This window comes from Choloepus didactylus, chromosome 15 (assembly GCF_015220235.1).
Source record: "Choloepus didactylus isolate mChoDid1 chromosome 15, mChoDid1.pri, whole genome shotgun sequence".
In the NCBI taxonomy this organism is placed as follows: domain Eukaryota; kingdom Metazoa; phylum Chordata; class Mammalia; order Pilosa; family Megalonychidae; genus Choloepus; species Choloepus didactylus.
In genome coordinates, this window is record NC_051321.1 from 16074590 (window position 1) to 16101744 (window position 27155).

The window sequence follows — 27155 nt, forward strand, 5'->3', positions numbered from 1 at the left end:
AATGTAAGCCATTGATTGTATACTTTGGATGGATTAGATGGTGTATAAGTATATCTCAATAAAACTGCATTTAAAAATACTTTCTTTTAATAATAAGCTCCTGCTTTAGTTAGAAAAGTTATGAACTAAAAGAGCAGAGATACCGATAATATTACAATTATTTATATTTGACTTCAGAAGATACTTTTCTACTTATAGCTGGGCACTTAGAACCTTGAAGTGTTTATTAACTTTCTCTTCATTTCTCTTCAGATCTTTTGCTGTTCCTTACTTCCTGTCGGCAATGGGTTTGTGTGTGTATGTGTGTGTGTGTGTGTGTGTGTGTGTGTGTGTGTGCATTTGATAGATCTGACTGGCTTAAGATCAGATCCCTCCCTGTATTATATACTTCATTGTTCACGTCTTTACCACAGTAGAAAGGTGATCGTTTTTCCTTAAGTTGTTTTCCGTGCCCCTCATCCACTAAACTTAAGAAGTCATCAGTTTATTCAGTAAATGTTTGGCGCCATCTTTGTCTGGGGCACTTGGCACCACAAAGAGAATTAGTGCTAAGAGGGAAAAAATAAAACAGTTTTTACTTCAGGTAGGTTTTTTGTTTTTGTTGTTAAATCCAGTAGTGAGCAACAAGTACTTAAAGTAAGGTAGTGGGTTACAACTTATAATCGAAGAAGAATTGCTATGACTGACAGTTGCTATTGTCTTAACTCATTAGATCGCATGGTGTGGTTTGGGTATCAAACTTCTTGATTTCAGGACCCCTTTGACATGTTTAAAAATTGAGGACTCCAAAGAGCTGCTGTTTATGTTGGTTACATCTACTGATAGTTGCCGTATTAGAAATGAAAATTATGTCTCCAAGAACCTTATGGGGGTCTACCAAGTGAAAAGTATTTTCATAATACAAAAATGTTATTTGCTATTTTTACTCTCTGTCACAAAAGTACAGTGGAGTTTTCTAGAGACTACATGACATGTGAGGACATCAACACCATGATAGTTAATGGGATGTGACATTGAGTGTTCTTATGTTTTAAAATCTATCATTTTTCATTTCTAATATGGCAACTATCAGATATAACCAACATGAACAGCAGCTCTTTGGAGTCCTCAATTTTTAAACATGTCAAAGGGGTCCTGAAATCAAGAAGTTTGATAACCAGTGATCTAACATGAAGTTTATTTTTGCCATATGTAAAGGCACTATGCCTGTGGCCCTGCTTTCTGAGTCATCCTCAATGATGATTAGATACATGCATTATTTTTAGTTGATAATGTTGTATTGCTTGTTTTAAAGCTTGTTGGAAGGAGCACAGGGTGAAGTGGATCTGTTGCAGTTTCAACTGTATCACTTCCTGTGTGATCACAGACAAGCCACTTGAGCTTCCTCATCTTTAGCTTACTCTTGTAAAACAAAGCTTATAATACCCATTGTTTACGGATTGTGAGAATGAGGGATGTTTATGAATGCATTGTGTAATTTACGAAAGTGCTAGAAATGTATAAAAGCAGACTACATTCACAATATAGGCAGCATACAGAATAAAAAGGTAAATTGGATTAATTTTTATATTCTCTTATTCAAAGGCTTGTTTTGGGGGTTCTGGCAGAAAGGAGTAAAAGGAGTTGGGATTTGAAGCCGGTTCTCATGGTTCTACTCATTTTTTAGCTTTGTGAGAGCTGAGAATTTTTATTTAATCCCTCATAGGCCATGGTAAGGGATCCTCATATTGTGAATTGTGGTGAACATAAAAAGATATAAGATTTGTCAGACATTGTCAAGAGAATTCCTTTGGTTCCCTGAGCAGCTCATCTCATGTGATACCTTATCTCTCTGCTGCATAGGATATCAGTGACATTAACTCACCTTTGAGTCACCAGCTATTTGAGTTCTGTTATGAGGGACCTTCAGCCTCAATTGTCACTCTTTTTATTCAGTGTATATATAAAAACCCCTTCAAAAAATTATGAGGCGTTTTAGATCTTTATTATTCTATGTGTGGCCTATAAGTACAGAATTAGGAGCTTGGAGGAAAGTGAGCATTTCCGATTAGGTAGAGGGTATATGGATGATCCCCACAATTCTGACACCAGTTGCAAGTTTGGGGTCCCAAAGACCACTCTTAGGTTCTATAATTCATTATAAGGACTCATAAAACTCACCAGCAGCTGTTACACTCACAGTTTAGCTTATTACAGCTCAAGGACAGAGATTAACTAAAATAAGCCAAGAAAAAAAAGCATATAGGGCAGATTCCAGGAATGTTCCAAGTGTGGACTTTCCAGTTGTTCTCTTCCTGTGGCATTGTAGATAGCATTACTTTCCTGACAGGAGTGTGTGGCAGTACACACCGAGTACTGCCAACCCGTGCCTTAGTTCCAGAGGTTTTATTGGAGCTCGATGATGTAGATGTGATTGATAGCACATGGCTGACCTTTAGTCTCTCGACCCTCAGAAGATAGAGTGGATACCACATGGCCCAAAGCCCCCATCATAAAACACATTATAAGGACATCAGTCATATTGGATTAAGGACCCACCCTGTTCTAGTATGGCCTCATTTCAATTTAGCTAATTCCATCTGCAATGACCCTCTTTACAAAAAGATCACATTTACAGGACTTCAGCATATCTTTTTGGAGACACAATTCAACCCAAAACAGGTCTGAGAATAACAATACTTCCACCAAAAGTGAATAACATGGTTCGTCTGGTACATTTACATGTAACTTTTTTCCTAAATGAGCACTGGCCTAAATGTCAGTTTCTGGGTTTTTAGACTCGTATCTACAGCTTGATCTCAAGCATATCCCTAATCTCTTTAGTTTTTCACATCAGTAAAATGAGATTTTAATTATTTAATGATATCTGTAGAACCACCTTCCATATTTAGCATTCTATGGAATAAATTAGTATTTGAAAGTACTTTTGTTTCAGTTATTTTCTAATTTTAATGATAATCCTCAAATTGAGTTTGTTCTTGTTTTATTTTTAATTTATTAAACGATAAGATGGAAAATTATTAGGGAATTAAGATTCAACCCAGTTGTCCTAAAAATATGATCTGTAGGAAATTTTTAACTGATAGGGATTGAAAAAAGGAATGAAGAAGATGAAATAAACCATATGATAATTTACAAATTAAACTTGGACTAATAAGTTAGTGCAACATAGAAAATCCAATGAAGATAAATTACTTCAAAAGAGGTAGATAAAAAATGAAAACATTTACTTATGTTATAAATGAGCAGGGCCAATAACGAGTAAAGGTGATTGAGACCCAGATCATATCCTATCCAAGACCTAAAGTCCCTGCAGTCTTGGAAAAAGTAGAAGACATCCATGTAATTACTTAAAAACAAAACAAAACAAACAAACAAACAAAAACTCATCACAGTTGTTGTAACAGAGCAGACCAGGATGTTTTACTGCCAGGGGAATCAAGGAAGTCTTCATGGAATTCTTTTAGAAACTTCTGAAGATTTTCAGAAAAATCCAAGTGTTGTAGTATAATTAAGAGTTCTGTTATCTAAAGCTGTAGCTCATATCATTAAACAGCTTCTTTATTTCAGTGGATATGTAATAAATACAATTTATGTGCCATGCGGTTTCTTTAATTCTAGGAATTTAAGCTGAAAAGTAATAACTAATATTTAGTGAGTGTTTGCTGGCATGACTTAAGTACTTTTCATTCATTATTTCATGTTATCTTTATAAACTGCACTGTAAAATAGGTATAATTTTTATCCTATTTCAGATAAGGAAACCGAGGTTTAAAGACAAGAGTGTGTTCAAGGTCGCATTGCTGGGAAGTGGCAGAACAGGATTCCAACCCAAGCTGCCTGGCTCCAGAGTCTGCTCCTAACCGTTACACTAAAGTACCTATAATGTACATTTTTTTCCCCTCAATTAATTTGCAGTTGTGAGAAGGTGCAGTGAAGGCAGAGCTTGAGAGGGACAGGCTGACATTGTTAAACAAGGTGATTAGTGGTATTATAGAAGTGTATATAAAGTGATTTTAGAAAACAGGTAGGGAAACAATTACCAGAGGGTTAAGGAGGAGGGACAGGCTACAGAGAGAGGTGCTTTTTGACATAGAATTTGAACAATGGAAAGAAGCTTACCACACAGGACTAGTTATGAGGCAGTCAGGGTTGTTAACAGGTAAACAATTCAGGAGAAATAATATGGTAGTACTAACCTTGGTACGTGTGGAGGAAACTTGGTTTAGACTTGTCTTTTTAATGTAGTATCAGTTGAAGTGTCTAAGTAAAATCAAAATTTTGAAATATAGGTTCATGAAATATAGAAAATTAAGAGTTCTTTGAACTGCTTGTACTTTATTTTCTTTCTAGCATATACTTAATTTTGTGTTAGTATGCCATACTTTGCATAATTAAGTACACTCTGAAAGTTATGGTTCATTGAAGTTTTGTAAATTATACTTTAAATACAGTGGGGGAACTCATTATTTAAATAAGTACTGAGGTACCTCCAAAGAACAATAAATGAAGAAATATTTTGAAAATGATCATCTCCTAGTTTAACTAATTTATATTTAGTGTAAGAGAATTTGTAGCACACTTGTGTGTCATAGTTACTAATATGAGAGAGCCAAGGTCTCAGATTGAAAAGCAAAACCACAGAAGGTTCCTAATTGCCTGTTTACAACTGTTTACTCTACCCTCTTCCTTAGGCAGGGTATACTGTTGGATGTATTGCTAAGCCTGAAATAAAACTCTAGTCTGAGTGGCTAATTTAGATTGATCTCTCTGTCTCCAAGTAAACATATTTGTTGAATGGATGAGACGACATTTGAGCTGTAAAGGATAGTTTAGCTTTAGACCTAGGGGGATGGAATGGAGGCGCATTGTAGGCAGCAGAAATAGCAAAGGAACAGAGTCAGGACTCTAGGATGTCTTCGGGATTCAGTGAGGAAGCCAGTTTAAAACTTGAGCATAGAGAAAGAAGGAAAACCAGGATTTATTTGCCTGTTACATGCCAGGAATATAATAGGTGCTTCACATGCTCAAGCTTTCTAAGTCTGTCATAGTCCTGTGAGGTAACTTTTTGTTAGAGAGAGAGAAGAGGGAGGGAAGGAGGGATGGATGGATGGACAGATGAACGGATAGATAGATGCCTTTGTTTAGGTTTTAAAAAATACTCTCTTTAAGAGGAGAAAACGTAATTTCAGAAATCACAACACTGTCATCAATGAAAACCTGAATCAGGCCAATTGGGAACACAGAGGAAAAACAATAGAAGAGACATTTTAGCAATATGATTCAGAGGAATGGGGGTAGAAATGATTGGTTGCCATGAGGAGAGGAGTAAAGGGTAAATTAAGTCCCAAGTTTCCAAATGTCTATGAAGTTGGTGGTGTCAGTAAGAAAAAATAGGGGAGGAGGATGATGTTTGAAGAAAAAGTGCTTAATTCTTTTTTTTTAATTCAGTTTTATTGAGATATATTCACATACCATACAGTCATCCATGGTGTACAATCAACTGTTCACAGTACCATCTTATAGTTGTGCATTCATCACCCCAATCTATTTTTGAACATTTTCCTTATACCAGAAAGAATCAGAATAAGAATAAAAAGTAAAAATAAAAAAAGAACACCCAAATCACCCGCCCCATCCCACCCTATCTTTCATTTAGGTTTTGTCCCCATTTTTCTACTCATCCATCCGTGCACTGGATAAAGAGAGTGTGATCCACAAGGTTTTCACAGTCACACTGTTACCCCTTGTAAGCTACATTGTTATACAATCGTCTTCAAGAGTCAAGGCTACTGGATTGGAGTTTGGTGGTTAATTTGTTTTTAAGTATCAAAATGTGAAACTGTGATAGAAACAGAGCAAGTTTTGTTGCTAAGGAATAAAGTATAGAAAGAGAAAAGAAACGGAAAGAGGTATACAGAACAAACCTCTTCTTACTTTATTACAGAAAATTTCAAGCTTAACTCAGAAGTCCAGAGGACATTCTACAGAGCTACAACAATCATTAACTTGTGGCTACTATTGTTTTTTCTGTATCTCTTCCCTACACTCCCCCTCCTGATTATTTTGAAGCAAATCTCAGATATAATAGCAATTCATCTATTTCTTTAAAAAAAAAAAAACAAAAATAAAACTACAACCCCAGTATCACATCTAAAAAAGTTTGTAATAAGAAAAGAAAAAAAAGACCAAAAAAATAATACTTCTTTAACTTAGGATCATTTCTTAGTCTCCAATCATAGAAGATGTCAAGGTGTAAGTCCTCATAAATGACTATGGGAAAAAAAAATACTATTTTATAGTGTTTCTTATGAGAAATGGTGACTAGCATGGATTCTTACTAAAACAGAGACTATTTACCTCTTAATCTCATGAACACATTTATACTTTTCCTCTGAAATATTATGGCTAATGTGAGTCTTAAGGAAGTAGGCTGAGAAAGTTTGAGAACTATCAAATGGCTAGATCATTGTCAATATTATTGGTTTCTACTCCCACTGAGCCTCCAAGTCAGATGATTGAAAAAGTCTCAAATTATTACTTTATAATCAAAGGGATAGAATTACTGAACCAGTTTATTAAATCCTTTACATTTTATTCAGCATCATGACATAGTCAAAATAGTTTGGAAGACAAGAAATAGTATTTTTTAAATCTTGGTGCTTGTTAGATACCTAAAGCAAATAAGAAACCCATGATTAACACTAGAATTGACTTTCTTTAAACCATTAAAAGTGAGATGTACTGATTCTTCCCGTTTGCTAATGCTGCCATTATGCAAAATACCAGAAATGAGTTGGCTTTTATAAAGGGGATTTATTAAGTTACAGATTTACAGTTCTAAGGCCATAAACATATCCAAACTAAGGCATCAACAGTAGGGTACCTTCACTGAAGAATGGCCGATTGCATCCAGAATACCTCTGTCAGTTGGGAAGGCACGTGACTGGCATCTGCTATTCCCGGGTTGCATTTCAAAATGGCTTTCTCCAAAATGTCTCTGGGCTTGTCTCTATTAGCATCTTCAGCTCCTGTGCATTCAACCATCTGGGGGTCCTGTCGTAGTTTCTCTGGAGCACACTCTGGGCCAGCATCCCTTAGCTTAGCATCTCCAAATGTCCTTCTGTCTGCATCTCCAAGCATCAGCTTTCAACGGCCTTCTCCAAAATGTCTGTCTCTTATAGGACTCCAGTGATTTAATTAAGACCCACCCTAAATGGGTGGTGTCCATATCTCCATAGAGATAATTTAATCAAAGGTCTAGCCCACAGTTGATTGAGTCACATCTCCATGGAAACATTCAATCAAGAGGTCACACCCTAATCACAAAAATTAATAACTCTACCCCCACAAGATTGCATTAAAGAATATGGCTTTTGGGGGGACATAATATATCTAAACCGGCACACTGATTTTGCAGAAATTATACAATTATATCCTTTAGGAAGTGTGATACAGTAAAAGGATTGTATTAGGACTTAGTAGGCACTCATATCCTATCTTTTTTTAAAAAAATAAATAACTATTGAGGTATAATTGATGCATAATAAATGGTATATACATGTGAAACCTCACCTCAACCAAGATAACCTCAAAGTTTCCTTGTGCCTCTTTGTAATCCACCACTTCTTCCACTCCCATCCCCAGAGAGTCACTGATCTGTTTTGTGTCACAATAGATCAGTTTTTATTTTCTAGAATTTTACATAAATGGAATCATACAGTATGTACTCCTTTTTGGTAGATTTGGTCTGGCTACTTTCTCCTAACATAATGATTTGGAGATTCATCCATGTTGTCATGAGTATTAGATTGTTCCTCTTTACTGCTGAGTGGTATTCTGTCGTGTGCATATACGGTAATCTGTTTATCCAGTCGCCGCTGATGGCTCTTTGGATTGTTTCTAGTTCTTGACTATTAGAAATAAAGCTGCGTGAGCTTTTGTGTGGGCATATATGTTTTCATTTCTCATGGGTAAATATCCAGGAGTGAAATGGCCAAGTTACATGGTAGGTGTGTGTTTAACTTTTTAAGAAATTGCCAAATTGTTTTCCAAGGTGATTGTGTCATTTTACATTCCTTTCAGCGGCATATGAGATTTCTAGTTGCCTGGCATCCTTGCTAACACTTGATATGGTTAGCCTTTTTAATTTTAACCATTCTAATGGGTGTGTACACATACTTGTTTGATGGGACTGTAAATTGGTCCAACTTTGTTGGAGGAAAATGTTACATTGTGTGTTCTTCTTGAGCTGAAGTGCTGCTTCTAGAAACATTTTTCTATAGAAATATTCTCACAGGCATACTCTGAGAAATACTCTCATGTGCATATTGTGAGAATTAAATGAGTTAATAATATATGTAAAACTCTTAGAACAATACCTGTCACATAAATGCTGTATCAGTGTTAGTCCGGGTATACAAAGTCAGGCTATCTTAGTTCCAGTGATAGGTCTGCTAATAACTCATTGTGTGGACAAGTCACTTCACTTCTCAGGGCCTTTGTTTCCTTGTAGAAGTTGACCGCATAAAATCTTAAGGTTCGCCTTTCATCTCTCCTATTCAGTGATTAATTGATAAAAATTGTAATATTATTGAGCAGCACATAGAAAAAGTAGCTGCTTCTAAAAAAGCAATAATGCTTTTACTTAAAGCCTTAGAGTGCATCACACATGCCATAAATTGAGGCTTCAACATTTGGGTATGGTGAACAGAATCCGTGGTCCTCAATTTGGGAGAAACTCTAACATTAAGGCGGTACGTACCTCTGAGGTGATGCAATTGAATCTTCCTTAGACTTTAGAAATTCTCTTCATGTTTAGCAGATAACATTTTTATGGTGCTTTACAGTTTAATAGCAAATGAATTAATATTACTCCATCTTTTCCTAGGTAACTAATAAGCAGATATTATCCCCCTACCCACTCTTCTAGAAGAAATTGAAGCTCAAAGATGAAAAACCTTGCTGAAATCCTGTGTTTCATAAGTGATGGAGTTGGGACTGTAATCTCTATTTGTATGACTCTCAGTTTTGTGTTCTTTTCACACTTCCCCTCTTTAACAAATTGTCATCCAAACTGTCTGAATATTTCTAGGCTTTCTATGCATTGAGGTAGCTTGTGTCCTTTTATAACTGGCTCTAATTATTTGAAAGTTTTTCCTTTTATTGGGCTGAAAGTTCTAGCAGATTTATCATTTGGGCAAAATCACACAAGCCAATGCTAAAGGTCAAGTAGATCTAGACCTCAGAGTATTTTTATATTGGGCTTGTAGTAAACCCTTTTCCTCAAGATCTACTGTTTGCAAACAGTTTTACTGCTGACATGTGATGGAGATGTCACCAGCTGGTATTCACGGTGTTGTGGAGTAATCATGAAAAAACAGCCTAGCACAAAAATATATTTTAAAAGTTAAAAAAGGATCCTCCATGAACGAAGTAATGCAGTTTTTTTTTAAATCATTTTTTAAAACTTTTACTAAAATGTACCATCATTTGAAAAGTACACTATTCATAACAATTCAGCTTAGTGAATTTCTACAAAGTGGACATGACACACCCATGTAACCAGCATTCAGAACAATCAAATAGAATATTATCAGCAACCAAGAAACCCTTCCTACACCTCCTCCCCATCATTCCCTTCCCCCGTTCCATCTAAGAGTAAACTGCTATCCTGACTTCGATATCCCTGATTTTTTTTTTTTTTACTTGTTTTTGAACTTTCTATCAGTTGAATCATATAGTATGCACCCATTTGTTTTTTTCTCTAGCTTCTTTGGCTCAACAAAGTGTGAGATTAATCTATATTGTTGCATATAGTTGTAGTTCATTTGGTATTTCCACTGTATGAATATTACACTGCTGATTAACAGTTGGATAATGCTGCTATGAATCTTCTTATACATGTCTTTTGATGAACATTTGTGCACATTTCTATTGGATATATCTAGGAATAGGATTGGTATTGTCTGTCTTTTCATTTTAATTAATTCATGTAATTTAAAAATAAAATGGAACAGGAAGACTTATAATGAAAAGCAGTAGTTACATCCCTCAACCTTCTACTTTCCTCTCCTAAGTCACCCCATTACAAAGCAATCATTTGTAACTTTATCTGTTTTTATCAGCTTTTAAGAGAGACGGTTAAGAGCACAGATTCTGGAACCAGACTGACTGAGTTCTTATCCTGACTACCATTTACTAGCTGTGTAACCTTGAGCTTGTTACTTAACCTCTGTGCCTTAGTTTCTTCAGCTTAGTATGGGGATTAATAGTAATACCTTTCTGATAGAATTGTTATGAGAATTAATAAATGCAATGCCTTTTACATGGAAAGTATTCAATAAATAATAGCTATAATAATAATTCTCTTAACTCCATATTGCTAAATAATACCATACAGCTATATTTGATTCAACAACATTAGATATCGTCTGTTGATTGAATTCCTACTAAATTAGAGAGGGATTTAGGTAATCCCATCTCTCATCTTCCCTTCTGCCTTTTCCCAATTCATCCATTGAATGCCACATCCTTAACCTTCCATTTACTTTATCAGGCATAAACTATCTCTTGATTCTCCCTTTGTTAAGGAAGGTAGCACATCCTTCCTTTCCAACGCTCTCCCTTTCTGTACTTTTCCTCCCAGTCTTGCAGTTGTTACCCTGCTTTGCTTTTATGTTAATTGATAACATTTGCATTCTGTTCATACTTAATCTTCTTGATTGGTTTATGTAAATTAATACTAAAAGTTCAAAATCTAATAAAACAGTACTTATATTACCATGTCTATATAAATATTATATATTGCAGAGCTGTCTAATACACATGTGTATGTTTCCTTCTCTACACTCCTAGTTCTCGACTTTGTGCCATTCAAAACAATATTTTCCTACAGTGAAGTTTGAATTCTTTTTTATTCTGTTTGCCTAACTGCCTTAACGAGATTTTCAAGGTATTCCCCCACCCCCTCATTCCTTCTGCCTATCCTATCCATTTCTTTTTTTTCCTAGAGCTTTCATCACCTGCTCCAAACTTAGATTCTCTCTTGTCTTGCCGCACACCTGTCATCTGAGTTGAGAACCTCATTTGCCTTCTTGACTTGGATGCACTGTTTTGTGGATCCCTTTCCTCTTTCTTGCTTTACATCCTCATTTTCCTGGCATATATCATCATGTAACTTTTTAATAAAGGGTGCAGTCTCCAGCAAGCTCTTTGTTCTCTTTGAACCTGTTGTTTCCTTACCCATGTGAAGTTTGGAAAGGACTTACAACCAGTGCCCTACCATGTTACTGCGAAGACTGAGCACGTGAAACCATGAGCTTCCTTGTCAGATACCTTTCTTGCTTTACATCCTCATTTTCCTGGCATATATCATCATGTAACTTTTTAATAAAGGGTGCAGTCTCCAGCAAGCTCTTTGTTCTCTTTGAACCTGTTGTTTCCTTACCCATGTGAAGTTTGGAAAGGACTTACAACCAGTGCCCTACCATGTTACTGCGAAGACTGAGCACGTGAAACCATGAGCTTCCTTGTCAGATACCTTCAGACTCAGTGTGTAGAGCATATGTTCCAGCAGAAAAGAGGGTGCTAACCAAATTAGCTCCCGGCTGTAGACCAGGCTCTGGACTTGCTTTGGGGTTCCAGTTCTGGCTCCAGCATTTACTAACTTGTGAGACCTCTAAGACTGTTTCCTTATGTACAATGTGCTAATGCCTATTTTTGGGGTTGTTGTAAGTAATAAGTGAGCAAATAAATGTAAGTGCTTTATATAGTCAGTACCTGGCATGATAACCGTTCAATAAATGCTTATTTTTTGCAAACCTTAAATTATTTTGGTAGAACTGTGTCATTTATGGTTTTACTTCTTATTTAACCAGATAATTCTAACCAAAGATTTACATATGAAAGCAGTGGTTTTTTTGAGCTTTCTGTAGGAGGCAGAGGTATTGGTAATTTATTAAAGAAGGTTAGTTTTCTGGGACCAGAGTAAAAAAACAGGGACTCTCTTGAGTTTATAGGCAAACAGGAGGTAAAGGGTAATGATTCTAAGGAAAGATAATGGAATGGAATGGGAAGATAAAGGGAAGGCAGAGAGATAGCCTCCTTCATTGTTTGGATTTCTTATGGATTTGTGATAGAGGCTTGGATTTTTTTTTTCTTAGAGATGCAAATGTGGATTCTATTTATTGGCTTCATGAACAAACAGCTTTAGCTTTTTCCATCATTTAGTATGTTAATTTTAAATGAAATACGTTTTTATGATTTTAGTATGCTTTTGGTGCATAAACAGTTTTAGCAAAACCTCTTGGAAGCATTAATAAACCCAAATTAGACTTCATATAATAGTCAACTCACACTCTTGTGCAGAATTTTTTATTGAATTTTAACTGTGTACTTGGCAAGTTGAACCTTAGAGCCTCTGTGATTTAACCAACTTGTGTTATTATATTCAGAATTTCTAATGTATGCAGTGATATTTGTAATTTTTTACAGAGTGACTAAGTTATATGTTCTACAGGAGCCATAGCATTCAGCTACAGCACTGTATTAACATGATAAATTTAGTTCCTGATTTTTTCCCCCTCCAGAAAAGAGGTGCCAGTCTGTCTGAATCAAATGACTTCAAAGGCAAGTTAGTGTAATAGTTGGGAGAAACTTAAGGGGACTTTCTCTTTTTTCCATACTAGTTCAGAAATAGGAGGAAAGCACTGAGCATTGTCTGTATACCTGTGTGTTGCGGCTGTTGGAAAGAACACTATAACTAAAAGAGAATAAATGCTCATCCAGTTGTGGAGAAGAAAAGAATTTATTCACAATCTTGCAAGAATGGGTGCACAACCAAAAACATGTCAGGCGCACTGAACAAGAGAACACAGCAATATTTATGCCCTAAGCCTAACACGCAGGTCCCTCCCCTGTTTCTCCATTGGCTGGGTACTCCAGAGGTTACATCCTATCCCAGAGATCTAACTAGTTTAAATTTCTTGCTGAGAGTTTCCGCCTTTGATTATACCTTATTACATTCCTTTACGTTCCAGTGACCCCGGTTATTGCTTGTTTTCACCCATATAAGGAGCTGGCACCAACTCTAGGCTTATGTCAGGGACCCTTTTCTTGCCTTTAACCGCGGAGCCAGTTTGAGCCAGTCATGTCTAGTTTCCATTTTCCCTATTCCACGTTGCCTTTATGTGAAAGCTAAACTTAACCCTTTCTTTCACCGCCCATGAGGGCTTTGCCAGTCCAGAGGCCAAAGAAGACACTGGGCATTTTCTGATACAAGAACTTTTATTCAGGTCTTACCAACAGGGTGAGAAGCCACGAAGAGATCATGGCGGCTCTCTTGCACCAGGTGGGCATCACATTTGCAGGGAAGTTAATCACGCATTTAAAAAGAGGACTGCAAGCCAGTTATAAGGGTTTGAGACAAAGACATTCCTGAGGGTACAAGTGTGGGAAAAGAGTCTTGATGAGTCTTGAGGAGTCTTGATAGGGGTGGGGTGTGGGGGTTGATTGATAGATAACCACAAGAGTATTAACACTTGGGAGCCAGGAAGCAGGTAGACTAGATTAATATTTGACTGTGGGAGGTCTGCAGTACATTTACATCTTGCTCTTTTGTCAGACCAAGAGTTTCTCATCTGCTTACTTCCCATTTCACATTTTAAAGTTACATTTTAAGGTTTCTTTACCCTTTTCTCTTCACTGACTTACAAAGACAATAGGTTAAACATTAGGTTCCTAGGTCTCGCAGACTGCTGTGTGCTAAGGTCTGCAGGCCTGTTCTGTTCAGGCCAGGGGCTGCCACACTGTTTCCTTAATTTTTTTTTCCTTTTATCCTGCTCACCAGGAAACTGTAAAACATTTTTTTTTTCCTTCTGAGTATCTTTTAGTATAAATAGTAGTGGGCTGTCAATATTTTCTAAATGTTCCATTTTTAGTGTTGGATTTTTATAACTCATCTCAACAGATACTTGAGTCCTTATGTGAAGCATCTTGTTAGGTATGTGAGGAATACAGAGAACTGAGATTAGGTTATATTTTAGTTGAGACTTCAAGGCGTAAATGCGCAGCAGTTTAAGTGACTGTAAGATACCAAGGTGTGAGACCAGTGTGTGGGCTGGTATGCCCTAGGACCTAAAGCCAAGCCTGGGAAAGGGTAGGATTTGAAGGGCTTTGTAGAGTAGGGAAGGCCTGAAGGCAGGAATATGTATGATGTCTTCTGGGTACACCAGGAAACTAAACTTTTTAGACTGGAAGGTTTATGTTAAAGGAAAATACAATTGGAAAGATTAATTGTGGTAGACCTTGAACATGAAACCAAGAACTTTGACTTGTCTTTGTGTGTATGTGGTCAGTGGTAAACCATTAAAACTTTCTGAGCAGGCACATGTCAATGAAAATGAACTTTTAGGATAAGTTCTCCAGTAGCAATATGTGGGATTGATTTGAAAACTATAGGGCCTCATGCTCAGTTTTCTCTCATTTTCTTTGTCCTTTGCTTTAATGATGGAGTATGAGTTGTGTTTAAAATTACATTTATTTTAAATCTACAATTTTTTAATCCTACTCAGGACAAGTCTCCCTATTAAAAACAATGGTGTTAACAATGAGCACATAAATACCTGAATAATTCATAGGTACCTGAAGTATTAGGTAGTTTGAGCTTTGATTGAGTCACAGACTAGCTTGAATTCTGGTTTTGACACTCACTATGTAAAGGTGGGCATATTCGTTAACTTTTCTAAGCTTTACTCTTCTCATCTGGAGAAGGGAGCCAATAATAAATAATATTATACTTACAGGATTGTGAGCAGTAAATAAGATAATGATTGAAACACCTGATGAATAACTTCCTCTGTTAATTGCTGTTGGTGTTATTATTATTATCCTATACTAATCACTATTCTATCGTTTCCATGGACTAGTGCATTCTGAATTTTGATCTTGTACTCTGGGAACATTCTTCTCCCATCTGGTTCAGAAAGGAATCTCTCTTCTTCCCCAGCCAAGCTTCAGGGCCTACTGGCTGCCTCTAGATTTTCTTTTCCTTTGTTCTGAAGTGCCCTGACTTGTCAACAAGGGAAGCAGAAAGACCAGGAGTCCTAGACGCAACAGATAAGGCACCAATGGCCCCTTATCATGGGAGAGCATGGTAAGCTTTGTTTTTGTAGGGCACATGCAGTATTAGGCATTTATTTTGTCTTGTACTGTTCTTCTACAGTAAGGCTTTGCTATTATTTAAACTGTGGCATTTATTATCCAGAAATTTAGACTTATCTTTACTTTTGTCAGGTTTAAGCCGTTTTTTCCATTCCAAACCTTGCAAGGATTTGAAGAAGATGAAGAAGAGCATATCCATATACAACAGTGGGCACTTACTGAAGGCCGTCTTAAAGTTACATTATTAGAATGTAGCAGGTATGTTCTTTGTTTTGTCATTATTACATTATGGGAAAGTGCTGTGAAAAATGTACTTCAGCAGTATTGTGTTTATTCCCTTTTTGTGTTAATTTAGGTTTATTATCTCTAAGGTCTGTAATGATAAATTTAATTTCACGATAGTCATCTTTTCAGTATGAAAAAAATATAAATGATTATTTTAGAAAACATTCTAATGGGAGAGACTCATTTATTCTATGAAAATTTCCAGACTATTTAGATGCATGACTCTTGTTGGCATATTTTTAAACTTACTCCCCATTGAAGAGCTGTTCATAGCATAATAGTTTTGAGAATTTTTTGCAATTATTGGAAACACCTTGGAAAGTCACAAAACCAGACTTGGAAACCCCTTGAGTTCTTAACATATTAAAGCTAGAAGGAATCTCTCAAATATCTTGTATAGTCTCCTTATTTGACTTGGCCAGCACCGTAATCCAAGCTATGTTCATTTCTCAACTTGAACTACTTGCTACACTAGCCCCCTTTTTGGCTCTTAACACTCTGGCTCCCACTATTGTAACAGCCAGAGTGGTATTTTCAAAATGCAAATCTAATTGTCACTTCTCTACTTTAAACTCTTTAATGGCTTTCCATTACTCTTAGAATATGAACTCAAATCCTCACTCCTTCCTACAAGGCCCTCCTACCTCTCTAGCTTTTTTCTTACCATCCTCTCTGCCTAGCCCCTCACTCAAACAGTGCTTCAGCTCTCCAGATCTTCCTAAGGGAAGGAGTTGGCAGACTTTTTCTCTAAAGAGCCAGTTAGTAAATATTTTAGGCCTGGGGTCCACACCTGGTCTCTATTGCCACTTTGTAGCAGTTTAGTCTGCTTTATAGTGTGAAAGCAGCCATAGACTTTTCATATGTCATGAGATATTCTTCTTTTGATTTTTTCCAACCATTTAAAATAGTGAAAACCATTTGTAGCTCACAGACCATACATCCACAGGCTGTGGGCTGGATTTGGCCTTTGGGCTGTACTTTGCCATTTCTTGCCTTAGATATTTGAAAGCACCAACCTTGCGCTGACTTCTCACCATTTTCCAGAGCCAAGGTCCTACTCCAATCTCTGCTTCTTGAAACCAGCCTTTCTTTGGTTCAGCTCAAAATGGACTGCTGATTGTTCTAAATATAAGTACACTGTCCTTATGTTACATTTCTGTAACACTTGTTTGTACCATTTATTTGGTGTTTATCATCACTTTTATTTTTATTATAACTCATAAGTTCTTGAGTGCGGAAGTTATATTTTGTACGTAATATATTGGTGTTGTTAATAGGTTAATTTTGAGTATACTAGTAATATGAGTAATATGCTAAATATTTTTTGACAAGAAATTCTTTTATCCAATAAAGACTAAATATGCTGTATATTTTGTAAATGAGAATCTATGTGCAGTAAAACAATGTGTACAATGGAAACATGGCTCTACACGAGCCTGAATTTGACATATCTGAGCTAATATGGTAAGCATTAGTATTAAATATCTAATTATTAACATTTAGAAGGACAGTTTGAAAGTGGCTTTTGTCTAGGGAACTTTTGGAGTAATAGTTTATTTTTCTCAGTGAATTTTCTTGTAGATGCACTGATATCAGTATCATATGTTGGATCACACCTTTTTCTAAAATAATCATAGTAACTGCTAAATATTTGAAGGGCAGCTTTGGACAAAACTTCTTGACTCTGTCCTATTGTTAATCCCTATCTACCTCTTCGTCAACCTATCTCCAAACCTACAAAGATAACTTTGAAGGACATTCATTGATTAATTCATTCAAAAGATGCTTATTTAATTCAGTGTATATAGTGTGTGCTAGGTACTGTGTTAGGTATTTCAAAAACTAGCTCTTTTGCCTAGTGCTGTTGATTGGGTGATTATATGAGGCTGTTTAACTACTAGTTATTGGTGTAATCTTTGCTCATCATTCCCTTGTTTTACCTGGGATTCTGCTCACTTAAAGACTTGCTGCAGGAATCAAGTACTAAATAAGGCATTGAGTAAGTGTTAACAGGTATTACTTAGGTCATGTTGAACTGAGATAAATGATACAAAGAAAGACTTTGAAATTTATGGAGTACTTGTGTTCTGCTTCATTTTAATAAGCAGCAATATAATAAGGAATCTCTGAAAGGATACACAAGAAACCGATAAAATGCTTATGGATAGGAAACTAGATTGATGATGATGGAAAGGGTGAGAACCAGATTTTTGACTAGTAACTTTAAGATTGTTTGATTTTTTGCGATTGTATCACCTGGTCAAAATTTTTTAAAATAAGAGTATTTTTAGAAAGTGCGTAATTGAGTTAAAGGAAAAAGCGTGGAAAATTGTCCTTTTTATCAGCTGTGTAGTCCTGTAGGCTTGGGTTATATAGCCAGCATCTTTCCCCAAATGGCAACTAAATCTTGGAAATAGCTGTACTATCCAAAGAGTTTTCCGAGTACTATTTTTGTATACCCAAACTTGCAAAAGTTACTTAGTGTTATGGTGCCATATTATTGTCCATGTAGTTTTAAGGGTTGCTTAAAATTGTTTATGAAGGACAGAGTAAGTTACTGTTCTTAACTCAACCCTGCTGTTTGTTTTTATGTTGAAGTCTAAGTATTCTTTCCCTGTTTATCTTATTGAGATCTTACTTGCAATATTGTGTTTTTTTTTCCTAAACTTTTTTCTTAGTATAAAAATAGAACTTTCAATTAGGGTAGATGCTGAGTTACAAAGAAGAGGTATGACTATCCTCTACACATTTATTTTAATTGTTACTCCTGCTTCTTGAATATAAATTCATCTTGTATGGTTCACTGTAATCTCTATGGCAGAAAGGGGTGCTGTAGAGAAAATGAGAGAAAATAGAAAGTGCCTTTTGTTTTTTTCTATAGAAGAAAGCTATAGAACGATCATAAACCTATTAAAATCGTAATCTTTCTGCAGACCATGTTGTTTTAAATTAGTGTGCTACCATGGGTTGACTAGTTTCCTGGCTTTTTAGCATTTAGGCATTCATATTCATATTTTTCTCTGCTTGAGCAAGACCTATTTAAATATTTCCAAGTTGTTACAATGTCATATGGATTATTTACTTTTTCTACAGTTTTATCTTAATATTTCCATAAATATTTCTTATGCTTTTTAGAAACTGACTTTGAATCAAGTAAAAAGAATATAACATCAGTAATTTTTCCCCAAATGCATGAAATGGTATGTCATATACTCATCATCCACAGATAGCCATGGTTCTGTGTGTGAACTTACTTAAAACATTTTTTTAAACTGTTTTCTTTGATATATTAAAATGGTTCTGCATGAGGAGTTTTTTCCTTTTACTTTAACTGTTTATTTTGAAGTAATTTCAGACTTACAGAAAAGTCTGTGCAAGTGCTTTTATCAAACTTACCTGATGAAGGCTTTGTGAATGAATTTTGCTGTGAGGAAACAAATTAGAAGTGCTCATAGAAAACAAACCGTTTATGGAAAATGTTAGAGTTGTTGTACAAAGAAAGTTTGTGCTTTGCAAGACAGCATAAAGTGGAAATAATACGGAGTTTTGAGTTAGAAAGCACTGAGCTCTCATCACAGCCATGTGCGTTTATGTTGTTTCTTTTCTTATCTTTTCTTGTCCTTTTTTCTTTTTTGGCTGCTATCATCAACCAGTTACCTTTTAAAAAAAGAAATACACACAAAAATTAAGAGCACAGTCAGTAAGGTGAGGGATGTAAAGTTTTGTATGTGAGTTCTGTATACCCAAAGCACTATATTTAGGATACCCTGTGTACTCATTATAGATAGAAAGAGATTCTAATTAAGGCCAGTTTCCACTGAGTCACACTTCAGGTGTTCTAAAGCTTGTATTTTCTTAGCAGGTTTTAGGATGTTGTTTTATTTTGTTTTACTGGGTTCCAAAAATACATCATTTAAACCCATTTTTAATACTAAATATAGCACAGATACAGAAGACCACATTAAACAGTTGAACAGCTTAATGAATTATTTTAAGACAAACACCCTTAAAACCCCTACCAGTGTCAGGAGATAGAACCTACACCTTCCTCATATCCCTTCCTAAACATCCTTCCGCCCCTCTAACCAACTTCTATTCTGATGTTTCTCATAAATCACTTCTTTACTTTTATTTATTGTTTTATCACCCAGGAATGCATCCCTAAACACTGTGTATAGTTTATCTTCTCTTATTTTTAATATGTTTTAAATCTGTATTTGTTTATTTAAAATTCTTGAAAAGTATTTTACTTGGAAGTAATTTCAAACTTACATAAAAGTTGCAAAGAATACCCACACACCTGTTACCCAGATTCACGTATTATTAACATTTTATCATTTAATGTCTACACACATTTATTTTTGAACATTTCTAAGTAAATTGCATACATTGCTCCATTACCCCTAAAAATACTTCTGTTCCTGCATTGGGCTGTTTGGGTATTGCTACTGCAGAGGGGATTCCCTTCATCCTGCCCTTTTAATACTTTTGTATCTGTAGATCTTCATATTTCTCTAAGTTCTTCCACCCAAATTGTCTTTTAAGCCCACCTTGGCCATTCTCACAGACTAGGCCTTTGATTTTTTCTCCCCCCTCCTTCTGCTCAACAACATGAGCGTGGATCTAGCTTCTCCCCAAAGCCTGCCTTGCCCTGAAACAGACAATTCTCGTGAGTCTTCACCAATGCCGGAGATTTATGAGGCTGAAAAAAACTATGCATCCTTGCAAATGTCGTCTGCTGAGGTGCACCAGCCAGAGACAGTCTCTCCTCTTCCTTCCTCTGTGGATCTGCTTATTCAGGATAGCCCCGACTCTTCCACCAGTCCCAAAGTAAAACTACCCATGTCTGGAGGGAAGAGCGCAAGGAGGAAGGAAGATGAGGGCCAGGTGAAGAAACAGAAGATCAGAACCGTGTTCTCTCAGACCCAGCTGTGTATACTCAATGATAGATTTCAAAAACAGAAATACCTCAGTCTCCAGCAGATGCAAGAACTTTCCAACATTCTGAACCTCAGCTACAAACAGGTTAAGACCTGGTTCCAGAACCAGAGAATGAAACGTAAGAAGTGGCAGAAAAACACCAACTGGTCAAAGAATGGCAACAGTGTGATCCAGAAGGGCTCAGCACCTACAGAATTCCCAGGACTCTACTCTTCCTATCCCCAAGGTTGCTTGGCGAACACTTCCGGTAACTTCCCCATGTGGAGCAATCAGACCTGGAACAGTCCAATTTGGAGCAGCCATTCCTGGAGCAGCCAGCACTGGTACACCCAAGCCTGGAATAATAACCCAGTCTGGAACAATCAATTCCAGAACAGTGGAGAGGAATCCCTGCAGCTCCAGGTCCAATTCCAGCAAAATTCTCCTGCCAGTGATTTGGAGGCCACCTTGGGAAGTGCTGGGGAAAACCATAATGTAATAGAGCAAGCTGCTAAATATTTTAGTACTCTACACACCATGGATTTATTCCCAAATTACTTCATGAATACCCAGCCTGAAGATGTATGAAGATAAGGGTGAAGATGGGTATAGACTACAAGCTCAATCTGGGCAGAGGCTGCATTACTTCTTTCCTTGCAGAATTATTTTGAAAGCTGTGTGTCTGACTTTATTCATTGGGTAACTGGGGTGGGTATAGGTATGTTATGAGTCTAATCAGAGATTTCAAAGATTTAAAAAATTCAGTAGTAATGGGCCAGATGACCTTGGCTGTTTTGGACAACATACAGGATGAGATAGATGTTTGTGACTATAGAGAAGTAGATATAATATTAGTTTGGATATCTTTAGGATCTAGCCTCAAGAATAGGAAGTAAAAGTATAAAAATGTGTGATGGAGTACTCATTTTAAGGCATTGGGAGGCTTCACTGACTTGTTAAGCTATCATGACCCTGCTTCATTGATTTCCTTCATCCCTTCTTTGTTTGCTACTTCTCGTTTGTTAATTACTTTACTCTTTGTAGATAGGTGTTTTGTTTTTGCTGCATTATAGTAACATTTTAGTAGTTTGGTTGATTTATAAATTTTTAAGTACAGATAAATAAAATATACCCATTAAAAAAAAATACTTCTATGTGTATTTCCTAAAAATAAGGATATTCTCTTTAGGTAACCATAGTCAGTTATCAACTTCAGGAAATTTAATAAAATATCACACTTTTATCTGATCTTGTGTCTGTGTTCAATTTTATCAGTTGACCCAGGAATGCCCAGTACAGCAAACAGAATCCTGTTTAGGATCTCATATCAGCATAGTTAAGTCTTTTTAATCTTTAATCTGGAACTGTTCCTGAGCCTTTCTTTGACTTTTTGATATCAATATTTTTGAAGAATAGAGCGATACCCACCCTCCTTTGTTTAAAGAAGACCCCTTATTTTGTGTTTGATGCTTCTGTAGGATTAGATTCAGCTTCTGCTATAATGCTATGTAAGTGGTTATATCTCTCTCAAGTTCTCTCATCCAGAGGTACACAGTGTCCCATCTGTCCCTCACTGATGATGTTGATTTTGATCACTTGGTCAAGATATTGTCTGCTTCTTCATTGTATATTTACTGTATTTTTCCCTTGGAAGTAATAAGCAATCAATGGGAATACACTTTAATATGCAAATATCCTGTTTTCATAAAAATTCCCACCTGTAGGTTTATTTAGTATCCATTGATGATTCTTGCCTAAACCAGTCTTTTATTTTAATGATTGCAAATGGTGATTTTCTAATTCTAGCGCTTCTTCCAAATTAATACTCAGCAGTTGACATTCTCCTCTTTTTTAAAATAGAGACTTTATTTCCCCATTTATCTGTTGACACAGACTCATGGGTTCCTGTTTTTCCCAATGTTTACAATGTACTGTCCTTAATTATTTAGGTGCTTAAATTGTCCCACATTTGGCCAGTGGGAGCTTCTTAAAGCTGACTCCTGTGTGCTTGTGATACGACGCCATCATTCTATTTATTTATTTATTTATTTTGAGGACTTCTTTACTTTCTGGCATAACAGGATGGTCCCGGTTCATCTTGTACCACCCTTGCCACGGTTCTAGAAACGGCTCTTTTTCCAAAAGGCTCTGATTCCTTTCAGTAGGGAATGGTATTAGAAACCCACGATCTGAGTGTTGGGTATGCTGCTTGCTGCTTAATATATTCAGAGCCCTTTTAGCAGACAGAGTCAGAAAAACATATATGTATATATACTTATACATACACACACACACACACACACACATATACATACATACATATATACATATATATGTCATTTAGAAACCATGAGTTCACCTAATACTTCCAATTCCAGTTTATCCTCACAGGGTTGTTCCTTGCCCTGGTTCATTCCCCCATTCCATATTTTTATGTCCCTAGAACCTGGGTCCCAGCAACTCCCAGCACTTTTACTCATTCGTTCAGTCTTATAATACTTATCAGATAGTTTCAGAATTGCTGTGTCCATATGAGTACAAAAAACAAATTTGTTTAAAAGAATTCAAGATTTATTTCTAGTTCTCCCCTCACCCCACCCAAGATCTCTCCTCATATCTCCTGTAGTTTTTGTTTAATATCCTGTAGTTGCTGTCTTACTTGGCAAAGTAATTCATATAATTATTATGAAATGGGTCTTTTAGCATTTTGAAGTGTTCTTTTTTCTCCGTTAATGCTTAAATATTATTTTAATTTTTTAAAAATACTTCTTAGTTTAAATTCTACTTTGGTATCAGTATTGCATTCCCTACTTTCATATTGATTCCATGGTAAATCTTTGTCCATCCCTTTATTTTTAGCCTTTTTAAATCACTGCATTTTAGGTATATCTCTTGTATACAGCAAAGCTGGGTTATGCATTATGAGATTGTTTAACATTTTTTTTCTTTAAATAGGTGAGTTAAACTGAGACCATTTAAAATGCACAATTTAATGAATTTTGGCAGGCTTGTACACTTGTGAACTGCCACGATCAAGATACAGACCATTTCCATCATCTGCTTTGCAGTTCAGCTCTCCTTCTCTCTTTGTCTTCAGGCAACCATGGATCTACTTTTTGTCACTAGAGAGTTATATATTCTAGAATTTTATATAAATCAAATCATAAGGCATATATTTGAAATTTATCCATATGGTTGCTTAAATTAGAAATTCATTCCATTTTGTTGCTGAATACTATTTGATTAGGTGGATACACCACACTTTGATTATTCATTCATCTTTTGAACATTTGGGTTGTTTCCACCTTGGGACTATTATAAATAAAACTGCAATGAATGTTCATTTACAAGTCTTTGTGTGGGCATATGTTTTTATTTCTCTTTCATAAATATGTAAGAGTGGAATTTCTGAATCATATGGAAAGTGTGTATATGTTTAATTTTATAAAAAACTGCCAAAACAGTTCTCCAAAGTGGTTTTGGCATTCTAAATTCCACTCAGTGGTGTATGAGAGTTCCAGTTGCTTGGCTTGGCATGCTCACCAATGCTCGGTATTGTCAAAGTTTTAAATTTTAGCCTTTGTATTTGATGTTAGAGGTATCTAATTGTGTTGGGTTGTTTTTTGATTGAGCTATAGTTTGTATACCATAAAATTCACCAGTTTAAAGTGTAGTATTAAGTGGGTTTTAGTATATCCACAAATTTGTACAGCCATTGTCATATCTAATTTCAGAGCATTTTCATCACCCCTCATGCCTTTTAGCAATCACTTCTCATTCCCCCTCCCCCAACCCCTATCTATTTCCTGCCTCTATCTATTTGCTTGTTCTAGATAATTCATATAAAAGGAATCATAAAATATATCATCTTTACTTAATGGCTTCATTCACTTAGCATAATATTTTCAAGATTCATCCATGTTGTGGCATGTATTAACACTTCATTTCTTTTTATTGCTGGATAATATTCCATTGCATGGATATTCCACATTTTGTTTATCCATGCATCTGTTGATGGACATTTGGGTTTTTTCCATTTTTTGACTATTGTAAATAATGCTGATGTCCTTTTCTTTTAAAAACTGCTACCACCTAAAGTTCCACCTCAGTCTTCCCAAATTCTTATTAAAAGAAAAGAAATGAACTATATTTTTCTGTTTCAAGGGCTCTCTGGGTGAGACACACCCTAAGCAAGAGGTAGTAATTTGAGTATCAAATACAGAGATTCTAGAAACAATTTAGCTATAAATGAAAGTTTTGGAAAATAGCTGCCTGAACATAGAACTGTTTATGGCAACCAAACACCCCAGATTTAGAATGAATGTTCAAATTTCAAATATTTTGTGAATTGCTTAATTTCTAGATATTTGAGACTTTTCTAGATGTTAGTGTGTACTCAGAAAAGAAAAGCATGTGTATTTTGCGGTTATTGTGTGTAGGGTTCTATAAATGTGTAGTGGGTTAAAGGATTGATAGTATCATTCAAATCTTCTATATCCTTACTGAATTTTTTTGTCTAGTTCTGTCAGGTACCAAATGAGGTATGTGTTAAACTTCAGCCATGACTGTGGATTTGTCTTTTTCTTGTCGTTTGGTTATTATATGCATATACATTAATAATTGTTATTTTTTCCTAATATAATGACCATTTTTTCATTATGAAGAGTTCCTCTTTATATCATAATATCCCTTGTCTTGATGTTTATTTTGCCTAATCTTTATATAGCCAATACAGCTTTCTTATGTTTATTGTTTCTTATAGTATATATATTTTATAATCTTTACTTTCAATCTATTTTGTCTTTGTAGTTAAAGTGTTTTTTTTGTATGTTGTAGATAGTTCATTCTTGCTTTTATATACAGTCTGATGATCCTTGCCTTTTGATTGGAGTGTTTAGTTCATTTACAGTTATTGAAGTTTTTCATCTGTGATTGTATTTAGGTCTGCCGTTTGCCGTTTGTGTTTTGTCTCATCTGATTTTTGCTCTCTATCCCTCCTTTCCTTTCTTCATATTTGGTTAATCAAATATTCTTTTAGAATTCCATTTTAATTCCTGTGTTGGCTTTCTACTTATGGAGTTTTGCATTTTGTGTGTGTAGTTGCTCTAGGAATTACAGCAGCCATCTTTTTTTTGTTACACTCTTTCACTCTGCACTTTGTGTTGAGTATTTTGAGTATTTTCTTATGAACTTATCTTCAAGTTCAGAGTTTTCTGCCATTTTTCATCCGCTGTTGAGCCTATCTAGTGAATTTTTTATTTCATTTATTATACTTTTGAACTCTGGAATTTCCATTTTATGTAGTTCCCATTTCTCTGTTGAGATTTCATATATGCTTGAACATATATGTAATAGATTAAGAATTTAGTACATGTATAGAGAGACTTCAAAGCAATTATATATGTGTGCAAAGAATTATTGCATATATATTGCCTATGTAATTGAATTGGAGTCTTGGTTTACCAAATACAACGTATGGGTCCAATGGAAGTCAGTTTTATTTACCACCTGGTCTATTTATTATGGGTCATACTTTCTGGTTTCTTTGATTGAAAACTGTGCATTGTAGATCATAAGTTTAGCAGCATCTGTGGATTCTATTGTGTTTTTCTGGGGAGTATTGATTTTTTTTTGTTCTAGTGAGCACTTAACTTGTCTGTTTTCAGACTGCAAACTTTGTCTCCTTACCCCTTCTATTCTCCCTATCCTCCCAATAGGAGTTTATATGTTCTTGCCTGTATCTTCCCACTGCAGTTCTATTAGATAAGTGCCCTGGAATCTCCTTTATTTAGCAATCAGCAAAGGATCTGAGCAGAAATGAGGCTTAGCTTCTCTGTGATTTCTTTGCTAATAGAGATCTCCCCTAATTTCTACCTGCTCTGTTGGCAGGAGGAAGCTGATCCTTCAAGCCCATAAACTTCAGCTTTCTGCTGCCTGAAGTACACCACCATTTTCCTATAGCTCTAGCCCTGAGCTAGGCGCTGGTTAGAAATGGCCTTAGGCAAGAAAACTACAAGCTAGCAGTTTGTAGTTTGAGATAAAACTGTCCTCTGGCTTCTGTTTGCCTTTGAAAGGTCTTCAGTGTCTTTAAATGTTTTAAAAATAATTTTTATCCAGCTTTTGTCATTGTAATCTGTTGGAGACTTTGCTATTACCAAAAGTACTTGACACCTGGTTTCATCATAGATGTGGACAGGTTTTGTTTTTGTTTTCCTGGTTGTTCTGTGTCCTGTTATGGGGGTATTTTGGGAAACTCCAACTATGACACTGCTGTCGACATCTTTCTAGAACCAAAAATATGTTATTTTACTTTGGTTTTATAAGGCAAAGGAAAAGCATTTAATTATGTGATTAAATTCTTTTTCAAATAATACCATTTGGTCTTGTTTCACATATATGTGAAGCAGCTTCAACGTGAAACTTTGCTAGAAGGGGGAACGGAATTACATAATCTTTTAAGTAGCATTATGCCCATATATAATAGAAATGTTTATTTCTTCTGTAGGGAAGACTGTGAAGATGAGAGAATTTTGAAATTCCTTTATAAGAAGGGCCATTTTAGAAATTATAACCGCAAAATACTGTAGTTTGTGTTTGTTTGTGAATCCTCCATTTATGGTGATTACATTTACATGGATTATTTTTGACTCAAGTGATGGTTTAAAAATTTACCCAAAGCAAATAAAGCAATATTAACCTTTGTTTTTTTTTTTTTTTCTGGGTGGTTGGCATATGGGTGTTACCTGATAGCCTCTGCATTTATTTTAATATTTGACATTTAATTTTTT

General features: G+C 35.7%; 2 protein-coding genes across 3 annotated transcripts in view; both read left to right on the top strand.

The window, feature by feature from the left end:
• PDZD8 (PDZ domain containing 8) overlaps positions 1-27155 on the top strand; it is a 108426-nt gene that overhangs the window by 11641 nt on the left and 69630 nt on the right. Inside the window, exon 2 of one of the 2 annotated variants that reach the window (XM_037805348.1) lies at positions 15295-15420. The exons of the other annotated variant lie outside the window; for it this stretch is intronic. Coding sequence (XP_037661276.1) covers positions 15295-15420 — 126 coding nt within the window. The remainder of the gene's footprint in view (positions 1-15294; positions 15421-27155) is intronic. 2 annotated transcript variants of the gene reach the window in all.
• LOC119510928 (homeobox protein NANOG-like) lies at positions 15447-22942 on the top strand. Its single transcript, XM_037805352.1, has one exon. The coding sequence runs from the start codon at positions 20059-20061 to the stop codon at positions 20953-20955; it is 897 nt and encodes a 298-aa protein (XP_037661280.1). The 5' UTR covers positions 15447-20058; the 3' UTR covers positions 20956-22942.